Source organism: Alexandromys fortis, unplaced genomic scaffold (assembly GCF_014885135.2).
Source record: "Alexandromys fortis isolate MF-2015 unplaced genomic scaffold, M_Fortis_MF-2015_v1.1 scaffold_8_1_9099942, whole genome shotgun sequence".
Taxonomy (NCBI): domain Eukaryota; kingdom Metazoa; phylum Chordata; class Mammalia; order Rodentia; family Cricetidae; genus Alexandromys; species Alexandromys fortis.
In genome coordinates this window covers 1360196-1382055 of record NW_026067898.1, presented here as the reverse complement: position 1 = coordinate 1382055, position 21860 = coordinate 1360196, and the positions used below count along the sequence as shown (strand labels likewise).

Genomic DNA, 21860 nt, shown 5'->3' with positions numbered 1-21860 from the left:
TCTTTTCGGTGCTAGATGTCCAGTCCAGGGTCTAACGTTGTCAAGCACTTTCACCCTTGAACTATGCCCCAGACCTCTAGGCTGCCCTGTCCTAGTAGAACCCTTCCTTGCATCATTAGCCAGAGACTCCGCTTTCCTTTCAGCTCCTCTGAAGAGCACTCTAGTGGCGAGCCCTTGTGTATCTGTGTCGTGACGTTCCATTCATTTGCTTTAGACATAACAATTATGAAGTGACGAGGCTTTATTTTCTGGGATACTTAGAATTCTAACTATGGCAATCTATGATTTGTGAACCTGATTTTTAAAATATTATTTTATGGAACTAGGTGGTGGTGACACATGCCTTTAATCCCAGTACTCAGGAGGCAGAGGCAGGAGGATCTCTGTGAGTTGGAACCCACCCTGGTCTACGGAGTGAGTTCCAAGACAGGCTTCAACTCTACACAGAGAGACCCTGTCTTCGAAATCAAAACAAAAATTTTTAAAATCCTATTTTATGGAACTATAGCCACACCCATTTGCTCAGACACTATGTAGAAAGTTGAGTCATTCTGGAGCTGACATACTATATGCCCCCATTGCTTCCTGAATTATTTAACTGTCTGGCTCTTTTCAGAAAAAGTTTATGGAACCTGGTCTAACTAAAACATCTCAAAGAAAAGCATCATAAGACATATAAGCAGAGGAAATACCTTTCTTTAGCAAGCCAGGTTACAGTACATGCTGTTTGGTCAAACCTTTGAAATGGGAGACATCTGAAGGCTCCAATTAGGAGGGGGCCAACCTATCCAGCAGGGACCCTCAAGAGGAGGAGAGCTTGAGACACTGGGTCATAGCCTCCCATTCCCTGAAGCCCTGTAGCACTGGGTAATTCCCTTAGCCATGCCCAGCCCTAGTTTCTTGACTGTTAGACCACCGATCCCGGCCAAGCATTTTAGAGGTACCATTTGATATTTTATGTTTCACTCATGCTTCAGTAAACTACATGGTCCAGAACAAGATGATTTTAGTTTTTTGAGGCTGCGTGTTGACCTTTTTGTGTCTTCACTTGTCTTGCCTGTGGTGGTTTATGTATGTGTTTACTGGTATTTGTTTCTGGCTTTTTTTTGGGGGGGGGGGTTGGTCGCTGATTCATTGGTTTTTGTTTGTTTGTTTGGTTTTGTTTTTTATCATGACCTCTGTGTACAGCCTGGATAAAGAGCTTCCCTGCTTGTTTCCCAGTTAATTCTTTATTGCCTGTGGTTACTTCTGGTTTTCAATGACACTATCCATGACCATAGTTGGCCTGAAGCAGGAGGCAGATGTCCATCTGTTGAAAAGCTGCCCAAGTCACGTGGTGTGAAGACTTCTGTTCCCACCATGAGCCTCTGTTCCTGATCTCTAATTTTGATAACCATATTTGGATGTAACATTTTCTCAGCTAAGGTTTCTAGTCTTTTTCTCCCACTTTTTCCTTATCCAGATAATGATGGTCCAGCTGCTGGGAGGGGTAGCCCAGCCCAGTAGTCATCAGGAACACAGCTGTAGTTCGCTGGTTGACCATTGTCAGGTGAACTTAATTTCCCCAAGTGTTAGTCTTTCCTCTGTACAAACAGTGACTGATAATCACATCTCTCCTGAGATGGTTGTCAAACTTGGAAAGAAAATGTGTTGTGTGTAGTAGCTTCCAGTACATGCCTAGTGCACACTAGTCGACCATACTGTCCAATCCCCAGTCGTTGTCCCCTTCCAAGCTTGACAAGCAGGAGAACTGTGGGGATAAAGACTGAGCCCTCCACTGAATTCCGTTGTGCTCAGCAGAAAGTTTAAACTGTCAGACACACCCAGCTTTGTATGCACTGGTTATGGGAATTTTAAGGAAGCTGTGCATTTCAGCTGGACGTCCCAGGGAACCAAACAAAGCAGATAGTTTCACAGGAGGAGTGGAAAAGGCATGTCTTCACAGCTAGCCCGACTGCTCCCCAGATGTAGCTCGGTTGAAGGAAACAGGCGTGGACTTGAGGGTGAAGCACAATCGTTCGATGTGATTCACCAGACACTGGAAACCCCAGCCACAGTTTCCTGGTCCCTCTTGGTTAGAAAAATTTACATTAGAATCGTGTTACACTCTTGTGGCCGTTTTCTTAAAACAAAAATATTTCATTGTGTAATCTTGGGGCAGTTCCCAGATTTTAAAAAATGGGCTCAAAAGATTTGAAGAGATTGTCTTACACATGCACACACGCACTCGTGCACACTCGCGCACGCACACACATACACACACATACAGAATTCTTGGAAGTTGATCTCTATTCTGGGTGTAGTGTTGCTCATGATTAAAGTTAGCTTAAGTTAATTGATTGATTACTTAGTTCAGAACTGGTCACTTTCCCTGAGACATTTAAAAAAAAGAAGTAATTACAAACAAGCAAATTATTAACTGCGGTGGTTGGAAAATACCGTGAGAGTCATGTTTAAATGAACTTAATTAGCTCCTATGACTAGAGCAAGAATAGTTGAATATTTTACTCTTCGTGGAACATTAACTTTGGATTTTCCAATTTTAATTTTCTGAAATTCTACACCATGTTATTTATACCTTTTGTTTGTTTGTTTTTGAGACAGGGTCTCTCTATGTAGCCTTGGCTACCTTGGAACTCTATGTAGACCAGGCTAACCTCAAACTCACAGAGATCCTCCTGTCTCTGCCTTCCGAATGCTGGAGTTAAACTCAAGCCCCACCACCACCCAGTTTAGCTTTTTATTTTTGTCATCATCTATAAAACGCATGCATAGGAAATATGTTAGGACTGTATGGGTCTTTTTGTAGCTTTTCCTAAACTTAGCAAAGACATAGCAACCGTAAGGTAATAGGAAGGAAGAAGGCTTAAGTTTGTGGATGGGCACTCAATGGTGTTTACTGTGTAACAGGTCACTATTGGTATCTTTCCTAAACACAAGATATGATTGAATAGTGGACATTATAGAGTACATTGTATATCATAATATTTCGTGAGACTTTAAGTTGTGTATTTATTTTGCATACTCACAATGTTTGACGCACTGTGATACAAGCTATCATTTTCCTGTGAGTTGTGTTTGAATCCAGCGGTGGGGACACCTGCCTTAATCCTAGCACTTGAAAGCCAGAGAAAGGAGGATCCTGACTTTGAGGCCAGTCTGGACTACGTAGTGGAATTCTGTCAAAAAACACGATCTTAGCTGATCTTCCTGGTCCTTGGCGAGTGGCCTACACCGTCCACACTTCAATGTCTCTGTTTTTGTGTCTGAGATGATGTAGAATTGTAGTGAGGAGCATGTGAGCTTGTCTGACAGTGGCCAGGGGCCTGAGTGAGTCGCTTAAAGAAACCATGGGTTCAACAATAGCAGATTTGTTTATTTCATGCTTTGTTTTGTGTTATTTGCTTGTTTTGGGGTTTGTGTATATTTCCAATCTTTTTATTTTAGAAAATATTGATGCTGATGGACAGGGATTTTGTCAAGGAGGATTCAGCATTGATTTTACTAAAGTAAGTTCTCATTCAAGACAGATTCAGATCTTCTTTACTGACTCAACTGGATTTAAAAATACACGGTCCTTACTTCAGCTTCTTTACAATTACCACGTTTTAATGAAAATAGTTCTGAAGCCATATGTTCATTTTGCTATTCTTCGACTTCTGACATTCCTCCTTCATAAACATGGCTTGTTTGAACTGTTGGGACTGCCAGTGAGAAAGGAGGAAAGTAGAAACTCCATTTGGTAAATGACTGGTAACTATGATGGCATTAAAGTTTCCAGGGCAGGCGAGATTGTCTCAGCCAGTAAGGGCACTTGCCATCCAACCGTGACTGATAACTTGAGTTCAATGCCTGCTTTCCATATGAACTGATTCTACCAATTTGTCCTCTGATCTCCATATGTACAGCTCCCTTACTTACATTATGTTCAAAACACACTCACTCACACACACTAAATACACGTTCACACACTTATGCACACACATACTACACACACAATGACACACATTGACACACGTATACACACACAAACCACACACTGCACACACATTGGCACACGTGCACACATGCACTCACACACATACAGATATGCAACACCCACATATACGCATCAGCAAACACATACACACACACTTAAAATTTCTACTTATGGGAACTTATAGAATATTGCAACTTCCTTTTCAACTGAAATTGGTTTTGCACAAAAGCTATCAATAGGAAGTTACAAAATTAGTTTAATTACATAAAAGCTGAGAACTGTATCTGTTTGCCATCTGTATTTTGTTGGTGCCAAGTGAAGTTAGGAAATTCAGTGGTGGTGGAAGGTCTCCTGAGTAGGATCTATTTTTAACTAAACTAAGATGCTCTTAACACTCCGTAGTTTTCAATCTATCCCAATAAAAATTTCATCAGCATTTTTAAAGACAAACTTTATATATATGTATATATATGCATTAAAAAGTATGCTTTTTATGATTTTTTGCTCATTTTGCCATCTTTCTGTCAGCTATCTGAACGTTTTGAATATTGAGTTGATGATACCAACCCCTCTTGGGAGAAGCTGCAAAAGTAGATTGAGTCAGTAGAGGGTCCTGGGCCTGAGAGGTGGCGCATACTGCATACCGTAGGCCCAGCGCTCAGGAGGCGGAGGCGGAAGGATGGCAAACTCAGGGCTACTCTGATTATGCAAGGAGACCCCGCTGCAAAGTAACAAAGCTACACCCGAAGCAACCATAGCAGCGATAGAAATGAGTGGACAGTTATATGTACATCTGGGAGGGGAAAACACCTTCCCTCTAGCAAGAAAAAGATTTCAAGACACCGTGCACAAACACAAAATACCTTGAATTAGAACTTTGTCACGGGTTTAAAAAATGCTGCTGTTTCCCCAAAATCTCCCCTTGGAAGCCACGCATCTTGTGAGATCCTGAAATGGCTTCCCTTTGGCAGGACATTTCTCAGTGATCGCTAGAAAACTTATCTCAAGTGGTCATAAATCTAACATGTTAAGTAAAGAAACCACCTTTTCCTTGAGCTCTTTCCGCCAGGATGTCCTCCACATGTACAGGGCAGTCAAGATCTCCCGGAAAAATGTGGCCATGTTAAATGAGGATATTAAGTTTCTTTAGCACTCCTGATAATGATAATTAAGTTCTTAATTTCTTGGAAAAGTAAATGCATACTACTGAAACTGAGGTAGCTGAATTAACAGCATGTTATTTAATTTTAATATGTTAATTTAAAATACGTAAATATCCTAATGTTTAGCATCCTGATTTCTGTGTCCAGGCTCATTGTTTTAAGCATCTCCCTCTGTTCTGTGATTTGATCTAGGCTGACAGAGTACTTCTTGGTGGTCCTGGTAGCTTTTATTGGCAAGGTAAGGTTCTTATTTTTCAACCGAATACTTGGCTACTCACTTGCCCATGAAGCATCTTGAATTATATTAAAGAAAGGAATATAAAATATTACTTAAGTGTACAAATTATCTGTTATGCAATATTTTTAGAAAAAATTGTGCTTTCTATGGCATATATTGAATGTGCATATGTTCCAGATAGAAAACAACAGTTTTAAAGGTAAATTTAAAGCAAACATATAAAATCATTTTAAATGCTTTTTATTGTAAGTTGCGTATATTTTATCTTATAGTTTAGAGCTGGCCTGCAGACATACATGTAGCCAGAACACTGAATACATTATAAATATATCTGAAAAAAAAAGAGTAAATGAAAATTTGAAGAGTCCAGAAAACCCAGGCATCAAACACACATGCCTGTCTGTGAGGTGTGCTAACTGAGATGGGAAAGCTTGGGTTTCTGTGAGTCATGCAGCGGCTGGGAGCAGAATTTAGGAAGGTTTTAGTTGAGTTTTAGTGCTGTCCAACTAACCCAGCATTTAAAGTGCAGATGAGGAAACAGGGGATGTTGCTCTCTCATTAGGCGTAACGGTATGATGGTTTCCCTTTATAAGATGGGTGTGCAGTTTCCTGAGGGAGAACTTAGCAGGGCTGTGGGCTTCCACATCCAACCCTGGGGTGGGGATACTAAGACAGATCCAACAAACCTGGGTTTATTTTTCTTCTTACGACGCATGCCTTCTGCCCTTCAGTGGAGCGAGGGGAGATCGACGGGCGTTCCCACCGTCCCACTGATTTATTTATGACGCATCTTCTGTAATATAGTGAAGTCCTGGTGGCCTGCAATATACAACTAAAGACTCAATTCACAGAGAATATTTTAGACAGGTGTGTGTGTGTGTGTGTGTGTGTGTGTGTGTGCGCGTGCACGTGCGCATGCATGTGCAAGCGTGTTTTATGGTTATTTTAGACTAATAATCAGAAAAACTAACGTCTTGTCAGGATTGGTGGTGAACCTTAATAAGCCCATCACACAGACGCTGGGACAGAAGAATTGAGAGCTTGAGGCCAGCCTGTGCTGTACAGTGTGACTCTACCCCACAAACATCAGAATGAAATAAAGCACCAGAAGTAATCAGGTCCAGCAGGACTTTTGTCCACACAGGGACCGTGCATGGTTTGTACCCCAAGTTCCCATAGAAGGCTGTTTCACAAACTCGAGTCTGCTCCCCCACCCCCAGGTCAGCTCATTTCGGATCAACTGGCAGAAATCATATCTAAATATGACCCCAATGTCTACAGCATCAAATACAATAATCAGTTAGCAACGCGGGCTGCACAAGCAATTTTTGATGACAGTTATTTGGGTAAGTAAATGCAAAACTGATGGGCACGCAACACTGAATGGGTGTTGGATGTTTAGGCTATGCCTGTAATTCAGTAATTAAAATGGAAGAAAGCGCTTATTTGGACATGTCTAGTAATAATAACTAACCCTGAAACGTGATTCCTGTGTTCTAGGAACACAGTGTTCCTTTTCTTTCTGTTTTCTTTCTGTTGCTCCTGTCAACTTCACAAGTCTATAGAGAGCTCCATTCCCACTCCCTTTTATAGGTAATGATGCTGAGGCTCAGAGGCCACGCTGCTTGCCGGCTGTGGGCTGTGCTGTGTCCCAGCCTAGGCGTTTTGACTGCTGAACTTTAAGACACAGTTTTTTCTTTCTTTCTTTTTTTTTTTTTTTTGGAAACGACAGGTTTTGGTTTCAAGATTTATTAGTGTCTGTTCTTACCCTTTAAATCACCTTGTTATTTATGGAAACAAGTCACACCCCAGAAGTAGGACTTGGTGGCTGAAAGAATCTGTTATTCCTTGTCCCTTTTGGGCAAACTGCAGACTTACGGTTTCTAGCTCTCCTTCAGTTTAGTTTTCTAACAGGGAGCCTTCATTTTGGGTACTTAACTGACTTACTGACTTTAAAACTTGCTTGTCACATGTACTTGAATCTCTACCCCAGAGGAAAGAGAAGCCTCAGATGCTCCGAGGGGATTCACGGTGTCTTGCCTTTCATTCCTGTCTAGGTTACTCCGTGGCTGTCGGAGACTTTAATGGTGATGGCATTGAAGGTAGGCAGAGTTTGGACCACCTTTTATCCTTGTCAAATGCTTTGGGCCATCCTTAATCCTTGTCACCTAAGCATTTGAAACACAAGACACTGAACACTTCGTCAATTTGTAACCATTACTGGGAATATACAGAAGGAAGAAAGGGTTGGGGTGGGGGATGGCCCCTGGTCTCTGCTGCAAGTTTTGCCTGGCACAGTGGTTGTGGGGCTGTTGCTCTTTCTCTGTCTCTGGCTAGGCCCTGGTAAGCCCTGTCTGCAATGAGAGGCTTTTCCTCTTTCTGGGTTGATCTGTGGCTTGTGGGCACAGCCTGGGAGCCGGCTGTTCCTCCTTCCTTCTTGCCTTGGTTCAGAAGTCAGTGTCGCAATCCCAGACATCACATAGGTCATGCTTCTGGCCCCAACCACCAGGTTCATTTCAGTTTACTTTGTAGTGGTTTTCATTACTGCAAATACAACTTTTCTTAGTCGCTGCGGAGCTTGATCTTTCTATTCCTGCTTAATAAAATGGCGAGTGATTTGATGTCTTACTTGCCTGGGTGAGGTCCTGACAGTCCTTGAACTCACTCCACCGACCAGGCTGTCCTTGAATTTAATCTGCCTGCCTCTGCCTCCCCAGTGCCACCACACCCAGTGTATTTGAGCTCCTTAATAATGTTTTTATGAATTACAAGTTAGGTTTTTATAATTTAAAATGTAAAGGTTGCTTCATACTCAATATCAACTTTTAAAAAAATCTCTATTTTGTTTTCTACTGGATTAATAAAACTTAAAGCACCCTGGCAGAATACCTACACCTGTAAATCCCAATGTTTGTCTTAAAATGAGTAATTAAGCTTTTATATTGTTCTCCCAGATTTTGTTTCAGGGGTTCCAAGAGCAGCGAGGACTTTGGGAATGGTAAGAGTGATAAAGATACCTTAAACATCTGAAGGCAAGGATAGGGGGAGATGGGTCCGTGATGGGGGAGTTCTGGTTTCACAACCATGAGGACCTCTGTTTGGATCCGGCCTGCATATAAAAGCAGGTCCGTTATACTGTATCCATTGGTCTGTGGGTATTGGTTTGTTACATTGTATCCATTGGGCTGTGGGTCTTGGTCTGCTACATTGTATCCATTGGGCTGTGGGTCTGGGTGTGGAGATAGTGGATCTGGGTCTGTTACACTGTATCCATTGGGCTGTGGGTCTGGGTCCATTACACTGTATCCATTGCGCTCTGGGTCTGTTACACTGTATCCATTGCGCTCTGGGTCTGTTACACTGTATCCATTGGGCTGTGTGTCTGGGTGTGGAGAGGGTGGATCTGGAACTAACTAGTCAGTCCGCACACCAATGGAGGAGCTCCAGGGTTAGTAAAGTCTTTCTCAGAAAAGGATAAAGACACATCGACCTCCGACACATACATTGGTTTTACTACATGTCATTTACTTTTGCTTTCCTACACAGGTTTATATTTATGATGGGAAAAACATGTCCTCTTTACACAACTTTACTGGCGAACAGGTATGCTATTAAATGTCACACCTCTACTAGAAAAGCTCCCTGTGGCATGATTGAGCATCCTTTGGATTATATACCCAAAAGTGGTATTACTGGGTCTTGAGGAAGGTTGTTTCCTAATTTTCTGAGAAATCGCCACACTGACATCCAAAGGGGCTGTACCAGCTTGCATTCAATCGTGCCACAAGGACATGTGCTCAACTATGTTCATAGCTACTTTATTTGTCATAGCCAGAACCTGGAAACAACCTAAATGCCCCTCGACCAAAGAATAGATAAGGAAAATGTGGTATATTTACACAATGGAGTACTACACAGCAGAAAAAAAACACCGACATCTTGAATTTTGCAGGAAAATGGATGGAGCCAGAAAACATTATTTTGAGTGAGGTAACCCAGACACAGAAAGACAATTATCACATGTACTCACTCATAGGCGGGTTTTAAACATAAGCAAAGAAAACCAGCCTACAAACCACAATCCCAGAGAATTTAGACAACAATGCGGACACTAAGAGAGACATACATAGATCTAATCTACATTGGAAGTAGAAAGTAGAAAAAGACAAGGTCTCCTGAGTAAATTGGGAGTATGGGGACCTTGGGGGAAGATTAAAGGGGGAGAGGGAAGAGGCAGGGAAGGGAGCAGAGAAAAATGTAGAGCTCAATAAATATCAATAAAAATATTTTTTAAAAAAGCTCCCTGAGGAAAATGTGAAAATGAAAATGCTGGCGTCATCTGCCGGGGAGCCTGACAGAGCTGCGGAGGGGCCCTCTTGCCGCTGCTTTCTCCCGCGTCTACGTCTGTGGCAAAGCCACAGTTCACTGCCTTTTCTGTTTCCAGTTTGTGGCTTTAGTCAGTCAGCGTTTTGTGGAAATGGCATAATGAGTCTATACTTACAGTGCTATAAATAGAATCTCATAGGCTTCTGGCGTGTTTTTCTTTTTTCTTCTTCTTCTTTTTTTTTTTTTTGGTTTGTTTGTTTTTCTTTTTCTTTTTTTGAGACAGGGTTCCTCTGTGTAACAGTCCTACCTGTCCTGGACCAAGCACTTGTAGACCAGGCTTGCCTCGAACTCACAGAGATCAGCTTGCCTCTGCCTCCCAAGGCTGGGATTAAAGGCGTGTGCCACCACCACCGGCTTTGTTTGCTATTTTTTAAAAATAAAAATAAAAATAAAATTGTTCATACACAAAAGCATAAGGTTTCCCTTTTATGTCATTAAAGAATGTCCTATGAGCTGAGTGTGGTGGCTTACACCATTGATCCCTGCTTTCGGGAGACAGAGGCAGGTGTATCTTTGAGTTTGAGGCTAGCTGGTTTACAGAGTGAGTTCTAGGACAGGCAGGGCTACACAGAGAAACTCTGCCTCAAAAATCAGAAAAGAAAAAAGGAAAAATAAGAAAGGAAAAGAATGACCTATGTGCTTTAGTTTTACTAGATGCTTAAAAAGGCACAACACAGATAAGTGTATTATTGATGATATATACATATTGCACTATACAATAAAAATTCTTTAGTTAAGTTTAATATAAGTATTCTGACTGAGCATAGAGGTTTTATAATATTCCTGTTTGTGTGTCTCAGAGAATTAAGTTACAAATCGGTAACAGTAAAGAAAAAGTTCCACAATAAACAGAGAGAGAGAGGGATTAAAAAAAAAAACCCTCCCAGTTTTTGTATCCAGGGTGGGAACCTTCTCATTTCCTGGGGTCTGTTAGGCTTTGGGAGAGGAGGAGAGGATAAGAAATCTCGTGGTCAACATTCAGGAATGATGAACATGAAATATGTTTTGCCCACAAATCTAGAAACATTAGAAAGTCTCATGAAGCAATTGTCAGCGTGTTAGTAAAATAGACCAGGTCACTGAGATTGGAGCCCTAACCTCTGCACGGGGACGGGGAGCAGCTATGCTGATGGGACAGGGACGTTAATCCGCAGGGTCTGGTGGGACGAAGTGTGAGTGTTCTGTTCCCTCTCTTTCTGCAGATGGCTGCGTATTTTGGATTTTCTGTTGCTGCCACTGACATTAATGGAGATGAGTAAGTTTTAAAAGAATGTTTCCAGAAACTCTTTTCCTCTGTGTTTATACGTGCGTAACTAAAGCTAAATAGTCTTTTTCTGTGTCTGCTCCCTGCTAATCTTCTGTCACTCTGAGAAAGGGATCTGACACTCCCTCATCATGGACATGGGACCGCCTCCTAGTTGGCCCTAGGCTTTGCCGTAGCTCTAGAGCAGGGGTTCTTAACCTTCCAAATACTGTGACGTTTAATACAGCCCCACATGCTGCGGTGACCCCGACCATGATACTATCTTGAACTGTAATGTAAATACCTTATTGCAGGATTTATGATGTGTGACCCTCTGGAGTTGCGACCCACAGGTTGAGGGCTGCTGTCTTAAAACAGGACATTGTGGGGGAGATGGCTCAGCAGTTAAGAGCACTGGCTGCGCTTCCAGAGGCCTAGAGTCCAATTCCCAAGCAACCACATGGTAGCTCACAACCATGTGTAATGGGAGCTGATTCCTTCTTCTGGTGTGCATGAAGATGGGTCACTCATATACATAAGTAAATCTTAAAAAAAAAAAACCTGTGGCGATGTGATTTTATATGTGATGGGCGATGTTTCTGTGTGCCATACGAGGTGTGCCAAGGGGGTGGGAAAGGGAGTTTTAGGAAGAACGTGCTGATGGGGGCTGGGAAGTCTGCTCACTGGGTACGAGCACTGGTTTGTCATGCAGACGGTGTGGTTTTGATCCATGACACTCTCAGAGTGGCTTTTCACCATTTTAACTCCAGTTCCAGGGCTCCAAAGGCCCCTTTCTGGCGTCAAAGGGCACCAGACACACACAGACATACATGCAGGCAAAGCATTCGCATACATGCAATAGAAAACTAAGAGAAATGCTGTCAGATGGAGTCTGATCTTGTGGGTGAGGACATTCTCTTCTGTCAGTTATGCAGATGTGTTTATCGGAGCGCCTCTGTTCATGGACCGCGGCTCTGATGGGAAACTCCAAGAGGTGGGCCAGGTCACAGTGTCTCTGCAGAGGGCATCGGGAGACTTCCAAACCACGAAGCTGAATGGGTTTGAGGTTTTTGCCAGATTTGGTAGTGCCATAGCTCCTCTGGGAGACCTGGACCAGGATGGTTTCAATGGTAAGATCCAAGTGATTTTCTGGGTCACATGGAAAAAGTCCGAAAATGCCATCTGTAGAAAGATGGCAAGCCCAACTGACACCAAATCTGAAAACAACTGTTTTGTTTTGTTTTTCTGAGAAATGAGTAAACGTTTTCAAAACTTGATGTTCACGCGCTAGGACGTCAAATTATTAAATTCTGAAAGGAGTCTTCATTCCCAGGGAGCCCTCTGCAGCCTGCTGCATGACAGCGCCCCCTACTGTCCGTTTAGCTTCAAGTGAAAAGTAGCTCCCAGGCTCATTGTCAAAACAAGGATGACTTAATGCTTGCCTCGGGTCTGAGTTTCCACTAATATTTTTATAGACGTAGCTTTATAGTGGCTGTGGAATCTCGGAAAGAGGCTGTGTCTTTTCACGGCCACCTGTAAAATCCTGAAGCCTATTGCTTTAGAGTAGTCCCAATTCAATAGTTACAAATACCTTTAAAACCAAAAGTTGGCTTTTACTACACAGCTCTTTTTCCAGAACCTGAAATACAGATTAAAAAGTAGGGACATGAAATATAGATTACAAGGATTTTTTGCAAAAGATTAGTAAGGACAGAAGAATTGTTGGTTTCTTTGCACACCTTTAATCCCAGCACTTGGAAGGCAGAGGCAGGCTGATCTCTGTGAGTAGAATGTGATTGCCATGGTGTCTTAGAAATTCCCGGGCATGGTGGTCTCCAGACATGTCAGATATTTCTGGATATGTCACTAGGGAGGCATAAAGTGGTTGAGCACAGTAAGGATGAAGGAGCAGAACAAACTCCATTTGAGAAAGAACTCCATTTTAGACAGGACCTAACTGGGGTGGGGAGGTGAATGCAGCCCAGCAAAGTCACAAACATTCCCAAGAAACTGTGTCTGCCCTGGTCAAAGTGACCCACCAGGGTGTCCATACAACAGATGATTACATCTGCTTGCTCCAAACATTCTTGTAGGTACCTGATTAACTGCTGTTTTGACTGTTTTGAAATTCCCTTATACCCCAACCAACGAATTCAAAAGTTGTATGCTTTTACCCAATCCTGAAACACTAAGGCTTGTGCTACCCAGCTTGCAGTTTTTCCCTTTAAAAAAACCCATTACCCTGAGAGCTCTGGGCCGTTCTCCCCCACCTGCCGTGGCGATGTGTTGGATTGCAGACCTAGTTAGCTAACTCGTAATCAATAAACCCCGGTGCTTTTGCATCTGATACCAGCTCTGTGGTGGGTCCCGTGACATGGGCATAACAAAGCAGTTTGATGTGACTGGGTCAGAGCACCTCTTGTAAGCTACAGAGATATTCATCATGGCTAGGCTGGTAGCATCAGAGAAAGGAGAAGTTGGTATATTACATTTATTTTCAAGTCAGGAGTGGCCACGATGACCATTTAGTACCATATTAGGGCTGTTTTAAAGAATTAAAATTTTTGTATATTCGTGTTGTTTCAGTATAAATTGAACAAAATCAAGAAGTCAGAACTTAGAAGTTTATAAACCATATTTTAATTTTGTACAATAAAACTCATGCATGAATTAGAAGAATTATAATGAATTTTAGATGAGGGTTTTTATACATCCTCATCCCCGTGTGTAGATGAGTGTTTTCCTGTCCTCATCCCCATGTATAGATGAGGGTTTTCATATCCTCACCTCCATCTGTGATTTAAGATGAAGCAAGTTTAGGTCCAGAAAACTGAAGTCTCTTCTTATCCAAGGTCAGACCCAGGACATATGCCACCAAATTAATGTCATTTTTGCACAGTTTTCCTTGTATTTCTTTGAATTAGAATGCCACTTTTTGTGTTGTTTTCTGTTTTGGACAGAGTCTCCCTCTATAGCCCAGGCTGACCTTGAACTCAGAATCCTCCTGTGTTTCGCGTGTTGGGATTACAGGCATGTGACCATGTGACTGCCTCTGTAGAACTTCAAGCCAACAGTTGTCATTGAGATGGGTTGTATGGATAATGTTAGTCCTGAGAATCTCTTCCGGCCGTCCTTGCCGACTTACCTCTCTCCTGTCGTTGTTCATATTTTCTGCCCTGCTCCCTCTGTCCACAGATATTGCAATTGCTGCTCCGTATGGAGGTGAAGATAAAAAGGGACTTGTTTATATCTTTAATGGAAGATCAACAGGCTTGAATTCGGTGCCGTCTCAAATCCTCGAGGGCCAGTGGGCTGCTCAGGGTATGCCCCCAAGCTTTGGCTATTCCATGAAAGGAGCCACAGATGTGGACGAAAATGGATACCCAGGTACTTTTCTACAAATACACATGGCCCTTGGCCTTTTCAGTCCCTTTACTGGCATCATCAACAGGGACAGGAAGGACACACAGCCATATTTGATGGGAGTGTACAATAGCTTATAATAAAGTATCAGAAAAAATGCAGAAGCAATAAACAAAAAGCCAAATGCACAGTCTGAGTTTTGAAAATACCGTCCATTGATTTTTGGTTTTAATAAGCTAGTATTTTTATGGGCTGGTGCAATGATTGATGGGTGTGCGCGTGCACATGTGCATGTGTGTATGCACGTGTGTGCATGTGTGCATGCATGCATGAGTGTACCTGCATGTGGAATGTCTAGTGTTTCCTTATGTCACTTTCTATTTTGAGACAGGGTCCATCACTAGGGTTATAAATATGGCTAAGCTGGTGGAGAAAGCCCTAGGGTTGCTCCTGTCTTCCCCGTCCCCTCCCCCATGCTAGGATAGCACCATACCTGGCTTGGGTGCTGAGGGACGCAAACTCAAGTGTTCACACTTTGTGCAGTAAAACAGTTTACTAATGGAGCCACCAGCCCAGCCGCCTGGACCAATCACTCTGATTTAAAACAAACAAAAGTTCCATTTCACCAAATTTTCTTAATTGCAATTTTATGAGATGTAAGTTAAATTAGGTAACAATGAGGCAATTTGGGGGATGTGAAAAGCAAAAGGTAACTTGCCAAGGTTCCCCCTGGGTTAATCTGCAGAGTAAGACCATCCATCCTTCAGACTCTTGTACCCTTTGAGTATTATAACGGATGAGGACCAAAATGCATCCTTTCTTTAGAAAAACCAGATGACCTTTGTTGTTGAAACAGCTGATGTGGATTCTGTGTACACGTTCAGTGGCATGCTCATGAGGGCACTATGTGCATGCAGAGCTTAGTATAGCAAATGTGTCCTTCCATTCCCCCTGACACAGCTATACTTTGTGACTGTTTGAGGCAGGCTTTGTTATGTATCCCAGGCTGTCCTAGAACCCATGGTCCTCCTGCCTTTGTTTTGTGAGGAGTTGGGATTGCAGGTGTACAGCATCGTGACTAGATTATTCATTCATACACACACACATACACACACTTATGCATACATATACAAGAGTATATAATATATGGGTTTTGTGACTTTGTGTGTATGGGTGTTTTGCCTGCAGAGGTCGGAACTTGAGTCAGTTGTGGGTTACCATGTGGGTGCTGAGAATTGAACCTGGATCTGCAGGAAGAGCAGCCAGTGTTCTTTACCGCGGAGCCATCTTTCTAGTCCTGTGTTTTTGTTTTAAAAAAGCATCATGCATTATATACTGTTTGTTGCATATCAAGAATATTTATTCTAAAACATGAATTTTGTTTCCCATTATAACAAATAACTGTGTATTATTCTTATTTTGCCTGATATTTTGGTACTTATGTCCATATGTATAATTTTGTTGTATGTCCTTGAATATTTCCTCCGGACAAAATTCTGTTTTTGTTATTTTGACAACAGTGTGCTCTTGTGTGTGTGTGCGTGTGCGTGTGCGTGTGTGTGTGTGTGTGTTTAGGCTCTGTAGTAGTGCTTCTTTGTATGTGTGGCTGAGGGTGCACACACACATGTACAGAGGTAGTGCCTATTTGTTTGTGTGGCTGAGGGTGCACACACACATGCACAGAAGTGGTGCTTGTCTGTATGTGTGGCTGAGGTGCACACACACATGCACAGAGGTAGTGCCTGTTTGTTTGTGTGGCTGAAGGCACACACACATGCACAGAGGTAGTGCCTGTTTGTTTGTGTGGCTGTGGGTACATGAGGGGATGAGAGGTTGTGTGGAGGTCAGAGTATAACCTGGTTGATTCCTGCCTTTCCACCTTATTTGAGACAGGGTCTCTGTGCGCTGCAGCATAGCTTGCCTGGGATCTTTAGATTCTCTCCTCTCCTAGAATGTTAGGATTATAGACATTTGCAGTATGTCCATGCTTTTTACCATCTGAATTCAGGTCATTGGGTTTGCCTGGCAAACGCTTTTACTGTCTCTCCAGCCCCAAGAAGCATTCCCCTTTTGAAGCCATTGATACAGATTGCCAATTTTCAATTTTATTTTCTCGACAAAATGGCTTTTGTCAACTTCTGAGCACTCAGTGACAGTAAACAATTGCTCATTTTCCCACACTTGTTCTCATTTTGTAATACTTTTGTCTTTATAATATATGAATAATAATATCAGTGGGTAGTTCTCGGGTATTAGTGAGGATAAGCATTTTTTATAATGTATATTCACTTTTGTAAGTACTTCAAGTATCTCCTTGTTTGAAGTACTTTTCCCCTTTCATTCATTTTTTAAACCTTGTCCAGTGCCTCAAATATTGAGACACTATCTCTTTAATTTTTGTAATTATTTCCCAATTTCTCATATTAGCATCTACGATGTACAGAAATTTCAGATTTTGATGAAATTCAATCTCTCCATCTTTGTTTTTTTCATGTATTTTTCTGTTGAGAGCGCCTTCTCAGATTTAATTTGGTTATGATGTGGGATAGAACTCTGATTTAATTTTATCCAAATTATAAACCGGTTTTACGTGAAACACAAATGCGTTTTGTCCTGGCTGCTTTGAATTCTGCTTGCTGCTATATACAGAATATTTGCTTCTTTGGGGTTTCATTTTTAAATAAGAGAGAAAGAAAAAGTAATTTCATAATGAAATTGCACACTGAAGAGGCTTAGCTGTAAAGCTGTCTTTTGGGGGATGTGTATTTTGGGCACACAACACATCCTCATTGTTGTTCTTTTTACTAAATACCCTTTGAAAAGATTACTTGAATTTTTTTAGTTTTTTTTTTTAATTCTTATCTTATGTATGTGGGTGTTTGCCTACCTGTTTGTCTATGCATCATGTGTGTGCACTCCCCATAGAGACCGGAAGAGGGCACAGGATGGACTGGACCAGAACATCTGGAACTGGTCTGGAAGAGCAGCCCATGCTCTGAGGCACTGAGTCACCTCTCCAGCCCTTGAAAATATTCTTGTCTGCCTGAATGAGAGTCTAGTTGAGGATGATAGTTTATTCATCCTTTTGTCTAGTTTCTCTCTATGCATATTATAATTTTAATTTCCTGGCTTTGAAAATAAAACCCAGGAACATTAAGCATGTCATAGAATAATGCATATTTTAAAACCACTTTTGTTACTAACGTATTTTTTTTTGTTGTTGTTCTCTCAAGACTTAGTTGTAGGAGCTTTTGGTGTGGATCGAGCTATCTTATACAGGTATGTTCCATATTCTTTAATACCTGGAATATTCTGAATTATTTGAAAAAAATTATAGTTAAGTACTCGTTTTTGAATTTCAGTTTAATTTCTCCAAGTAATGACAAAATTATTTTTCTGTTCAAGCCTTGCTGCAAATAGTATATATTCAAGGAAGTCTCAAAGAATAGAGAACTATGATTTTTAAAGATATTTTTAGAGAAATATTCAGAAGTTCTCCTCATTAGCTTTTAAGCTTTGTTTGGAGACATTCTTCTGCGTTTTTAATCAGTCATCAAGAATGTATGAGGAGCAGCAGGGAGTGACCTTGCCTTGTGTGCTGGGCCCTATCCCCAGACTCCCACAGAAATAAATTTAAGAAAACAGAGGTTTACATAACTTGTATCTCAGTGTTCTATGGCCATAAAGGTGGTGTGTCATAAGTACCAAAACATTTATTTCAACGAGAGCAATAGTGAGTAAATCCTCATTTGTGAGCTGCATCCATGCTCTCGGTTCGGAATGCCATCCCTTCCTCTGCCTCTGAGCACCAGTCTCTTCTAGGTTGAGCTTCCTGCACTGCGGGGGGCTGCACTTGGCAAGAAAGTTACCACTGCAGTTGCTAAGGTTCTGGGATCCATCAGCTTCTTCATAGCCATGGAGAACAAACTTACAGATTTCTAGAATTTATCATTTGAAGCAGTTTCATTGACCTGACCTCACTATTTTTTTTATTATAACACTTATGAGTTGTGCATCGTAAATTTGCAAAATTATATTTATGGGTTGAAGATCCCTTGTTTGAAATGCTTGAGACCAGAAGTGTTTTGGATTGTGGAGTTGTATGCGTTTTGAAGTATCTGTAGAGACTTGCCAGCTAGGCAATTTTAATCTAAAAATCCAGAACTTGAAACAGTCCAACACGTTTCTAAGCATCTTGTTGGTGCTCAAAACTTTTTAGGTTTGAGAGTCTATAGCATTTAGGTTTGGAGTTTTCAGATTATAGGAATGCTCATTGTATATTTTAGTTTATTGTTATAGTTTAAAAACTTATTGTTCATAAAGAAACACTTGGGATATGGTAAATATTCAAATAACTGAGAAGGTGGACACGGGTTGGAGAGATGGCTTAGCGGTTAAGAACATTGACTGCTCCTCCAGAGGACCTGGGTTCAAGTCCCAGCACCCACATAGTGGCTCACAACTCAGTTCCAGGGAATCGGACAACTTCTTATAGACATAAGTGCAGGCAAAATACCAATGTTCATAAAATACAAATAAATTTTTTAAAAAGGAGAAAGCAATTCGGAGCAGGTACTGCTCTTGCAGAAGACCCCAGTTCAGTTCCTAGTGCCCATATCATGCAGCTCATTATGGCCTGTGACTCCATCTCCACGGGTTCTGATGGCCTTTTCTGGCCTCTGCATGCATCTGCGCTCACCCCCATAATTAAAATAATAAAAACGGGTGTTTAAAAGCACATCCAGTACACTTGTGTGTGCCACACTGTGAAGATTCTATTCGTGAAGAAGCCCCACACTTGGCTGTATGTGTGCTCTGTAGGCATTCCGCCTGTCAGCTCAGGTGGGTTTGTGACGCTCACGTTCCTCCCTGTGTCTCCTCTAATTAGCTGGATGTCCTACAGCTAGTAATCGTTGTGCTTTATTGTCTGAATTCAGAGAGGCTGACCAGTTGTCGCTCTTGCCTGGAACTGAGCGATTGCCAGGATGCAGGACTGAATTAGGTCAGGTGTGGGTCATTTTGGTTAGTACAATTGTTGTTATTGCCGGCAGTGATGGGCTTGAACTGCATCTGTGGTGAATGAGAATTTTAATCAGTCTATTTTTAAATAATATTTCTTGCTCTTTTTTCCTCTTCCTCCTCTCTTTTTCTTTTTTCTTTTTCTCTCTCGCTCTTTCTCTCTCTCTTTCTTTTTAAACTTAAAACTAGAGCCAGGCCCGTTGTCACCGTAAATGCCGGCCTTGAAGTGTACCCTAGCATTTTAAATCAAGAAAATAAAATCTGCCCATTGCCTGGGACAACTCTCAAAGTTTCCTGGTAAGGATCTTCGTTATGTACTAGTTGTGATTAAGATGAATACCTCCGTCACTGCACCGCAACACAGAGTTAGGCGGCAGGACTGAAGTATCACTGAGGCCGTTTCTGTGAATGCAGTTGGTTTTGGTCTCTGGGAGGGGACGGTTGGGACACCGAGGGCTGATTGCATTAGACAAGTGAACTCGGGTGGGCTGCAGGACTGGACCTAAATTAGATCATAGAATTTATATTTAAAAACTTTTTTTTTCTTGCAGTTTTAATGTCAGGTTCTGCTTAAAGGCGGACGGCAAAGGAACTCTTCCGAAGAGGCTCAGTGAGTATCTTGGGCAGAGTCAGTGAGCTCATGGCGCTACAGGTACAGGGTTGTGTTTCAGGGCCCACAGGACAGTTCCTGAAGCAGTTGTCCTCATTGGCTTAATCTGCGTCTTCACTCGGAAGACATTTAGGAAACAAGATTATATATAATTACTTTCTTCGGCAAGAAGCTGCCGGGCAGTTCAGATGCCGTGTGTTTGCGACTAGACACGGTGAGCATTTAGAACGTTGAGCATCTGAGGACGTGGGGTCGATGAGGCTCGCGGGAGATTCCACTTTGTACAAGTCTGCGCTCTGCTGTGAACTGGGGAAGGCTTTTGTCTTAGAAAGGGGGAAAGGTTTGTGTGACTGCATTTAGTGTGTGCAGCCGACACCACCCCTTCTATGCCGAAATGGCGGAAGTGGTCCTGAGAGCAAGGTTTTCCCGTTGAGTGGATGGTGTGGTCACTTGTAGCGAGTAGGAATAGGGTGGAGAAGAGGGCTGAAGAGCTGAGTGGTGTCGGTGTGAACGTCAGAGGACAGCAAGCTGGACCTCACCGGAAGACCGGATTTATGGAGAGACCTCCAGGACGTGAGAGAGCAGGGGGTGGGGTGACCCTGGGACTCTTTCCCACCTGGAAACAACCCCGAGAAGCCTGCAGTGGAGTGAACTCACCGAGTTTGAAAAGCCCCACGGATAGGGCAATGTAGCTGTGAAGACCAGAAAGGGGATATACCTGAATTAGACTTAAACATTTAAAGACACTTACAAAGAGACTGGAGATTCAAAAAAAAAAAAAAAAATTGTAGTATAGCCAGGTGGTGGTGGCACACGCCTTTAATTCCAGCACTCTGGAGGCAGAAGCAGGAGGATCTCTGTGAGTTTGAAGCCAGCCTGGTCTACAGAGTGAGTTCCAGGCATCTGGAACGGTTATACAGAGAGGCCCTGTCTTTACAAAAAAGAAAAAAGAGAAAAAAGAAAAGAAAAGAAGAAACTGCTTAAATAAATAAATACTAGAAGGCAGTAATTTTAACAATTGCCCATATATTTTAAACGATTCTTAACCCATTCGGTTTTCTTTGGCCACATGCTTCAGTTAGGACATAGTCAGCTGTCACTGTAAGGGGCAGCTTCATGGGAAACACCATTGTAAGTGATATAGACGGTTCACAGTACTCAGTATCATGACTGGATGCACATTAATCAATACCTCTTATCAAAAGGGGCAGGAAGAGGTGTGCGTGGTGTGTGCCTGCATTCCACTACCAATCTGCACCCTCACCCGTGGAGAAGTCTTAGTCTATTCTGTTCCACGATGTCCTTCCCTTAGCTTAAATTAAAAGTCCCATTTTCCCCCCTTCTGAGAAGCTGGTTTCGTTTCTGCCACTGCCATTATGTGTGACACTTCTGGGGGAACAAGTGAAGTACTTACTATTTTCTGCCATTAATTCCTTGCTTTCTCATCACCGTGCTTGGGCGTTTTAATGAGTTTTTAGAAGTGACTTACTTTTCAGAAATGGGTATCTCTGCTTTGAGGGGGACTCTAGGTGGCTAGGACAGGGACCTGCCCCCGAGGAATGTGTTGGTTATAAATGCTTTGGTTTGTATAGACTTCCAGGTGGAGCTTCTTTTGGATAAACTCAAGCAAAAGGGAGCAATCCGACGAGCACTGTTTCTCCATAACAGGTCCCCAGGGCACTCCAAGAACATGACCGTGTTCAAGGGGGGACAGATGCAATGCGAGGAGCTGGTGGCCTACCTGTGGGTAAGCAACGCTCTCTGCGCCGCGGGCTTCTCTGTCGCGTGCGTACGGCTTTTCCTTCCTGAAAACGGTGGTCAGCCAGAATGAGAAATCCAGAGAAACGTGCCCGAGAGTG

General features: G+C 42.3%; 1 protein-coding gene across 4 annotated transcripts in view; it reads left to right on the top strand.

Moving 5' to 3' along the window:
* Window positions 1-21860, top strand: part of Itgav (integrin subunit alpha V) — a 70872-nt gene that overhangs the window by 28689 nt on the left and 20323 nt on the right. For 3 of the 4 annotated variants that reach the window (XR_007588484.1, XM_050120694.1, XM_050120684.1), the window contains exons 5-17: window positions 3448-3509; window positions 5335-5380; window positions 6601-6726; window positions 7438-7482; window positions 8335-8378; window positions 8927-8983; window positions 10969-11021; window positions 11937-12139; window positions 14205-14396; window positions 17606-17651; window positions 19581-19688; window positions 19943-20001; window positions 21594-21748. Coding sequence is in view for 3 of the 4 variants with exons in the window: in XM_050120694.1 (XP_049976651.1) it covers window positions 3448-3509; window positions 5335-5380; window positions 6601-6726; window positions 7438-7482; window positions 8335-8378; window positions 8927-8983; window positions 10969-11021; window positions 11937-12139; window positions 14205-14396; window positions 17606-17651; window positions 19581-19688; window positions 19943-20001; window positions 21594-21748 (1196 nt within the window). In the remaining variant the exon portion in view is untranslated. The remainder of the gene's footprint in view (window positions 1-3447; window positions 3510-5334; window positions 5381-6600; window positions 6727-7437; window positions 7483-8334; window positions 8379-8926; window positions 8984-10968; window positions 11022-11936; window positions 12140-14204; window positions 14397-17605; window positions 17652-19580; window positions 19689-19942; window positions 20002-21593; window positions 21749-21860) is intronic. The other variant, XM_050120701.1, reaches the window with a different exon arrangement.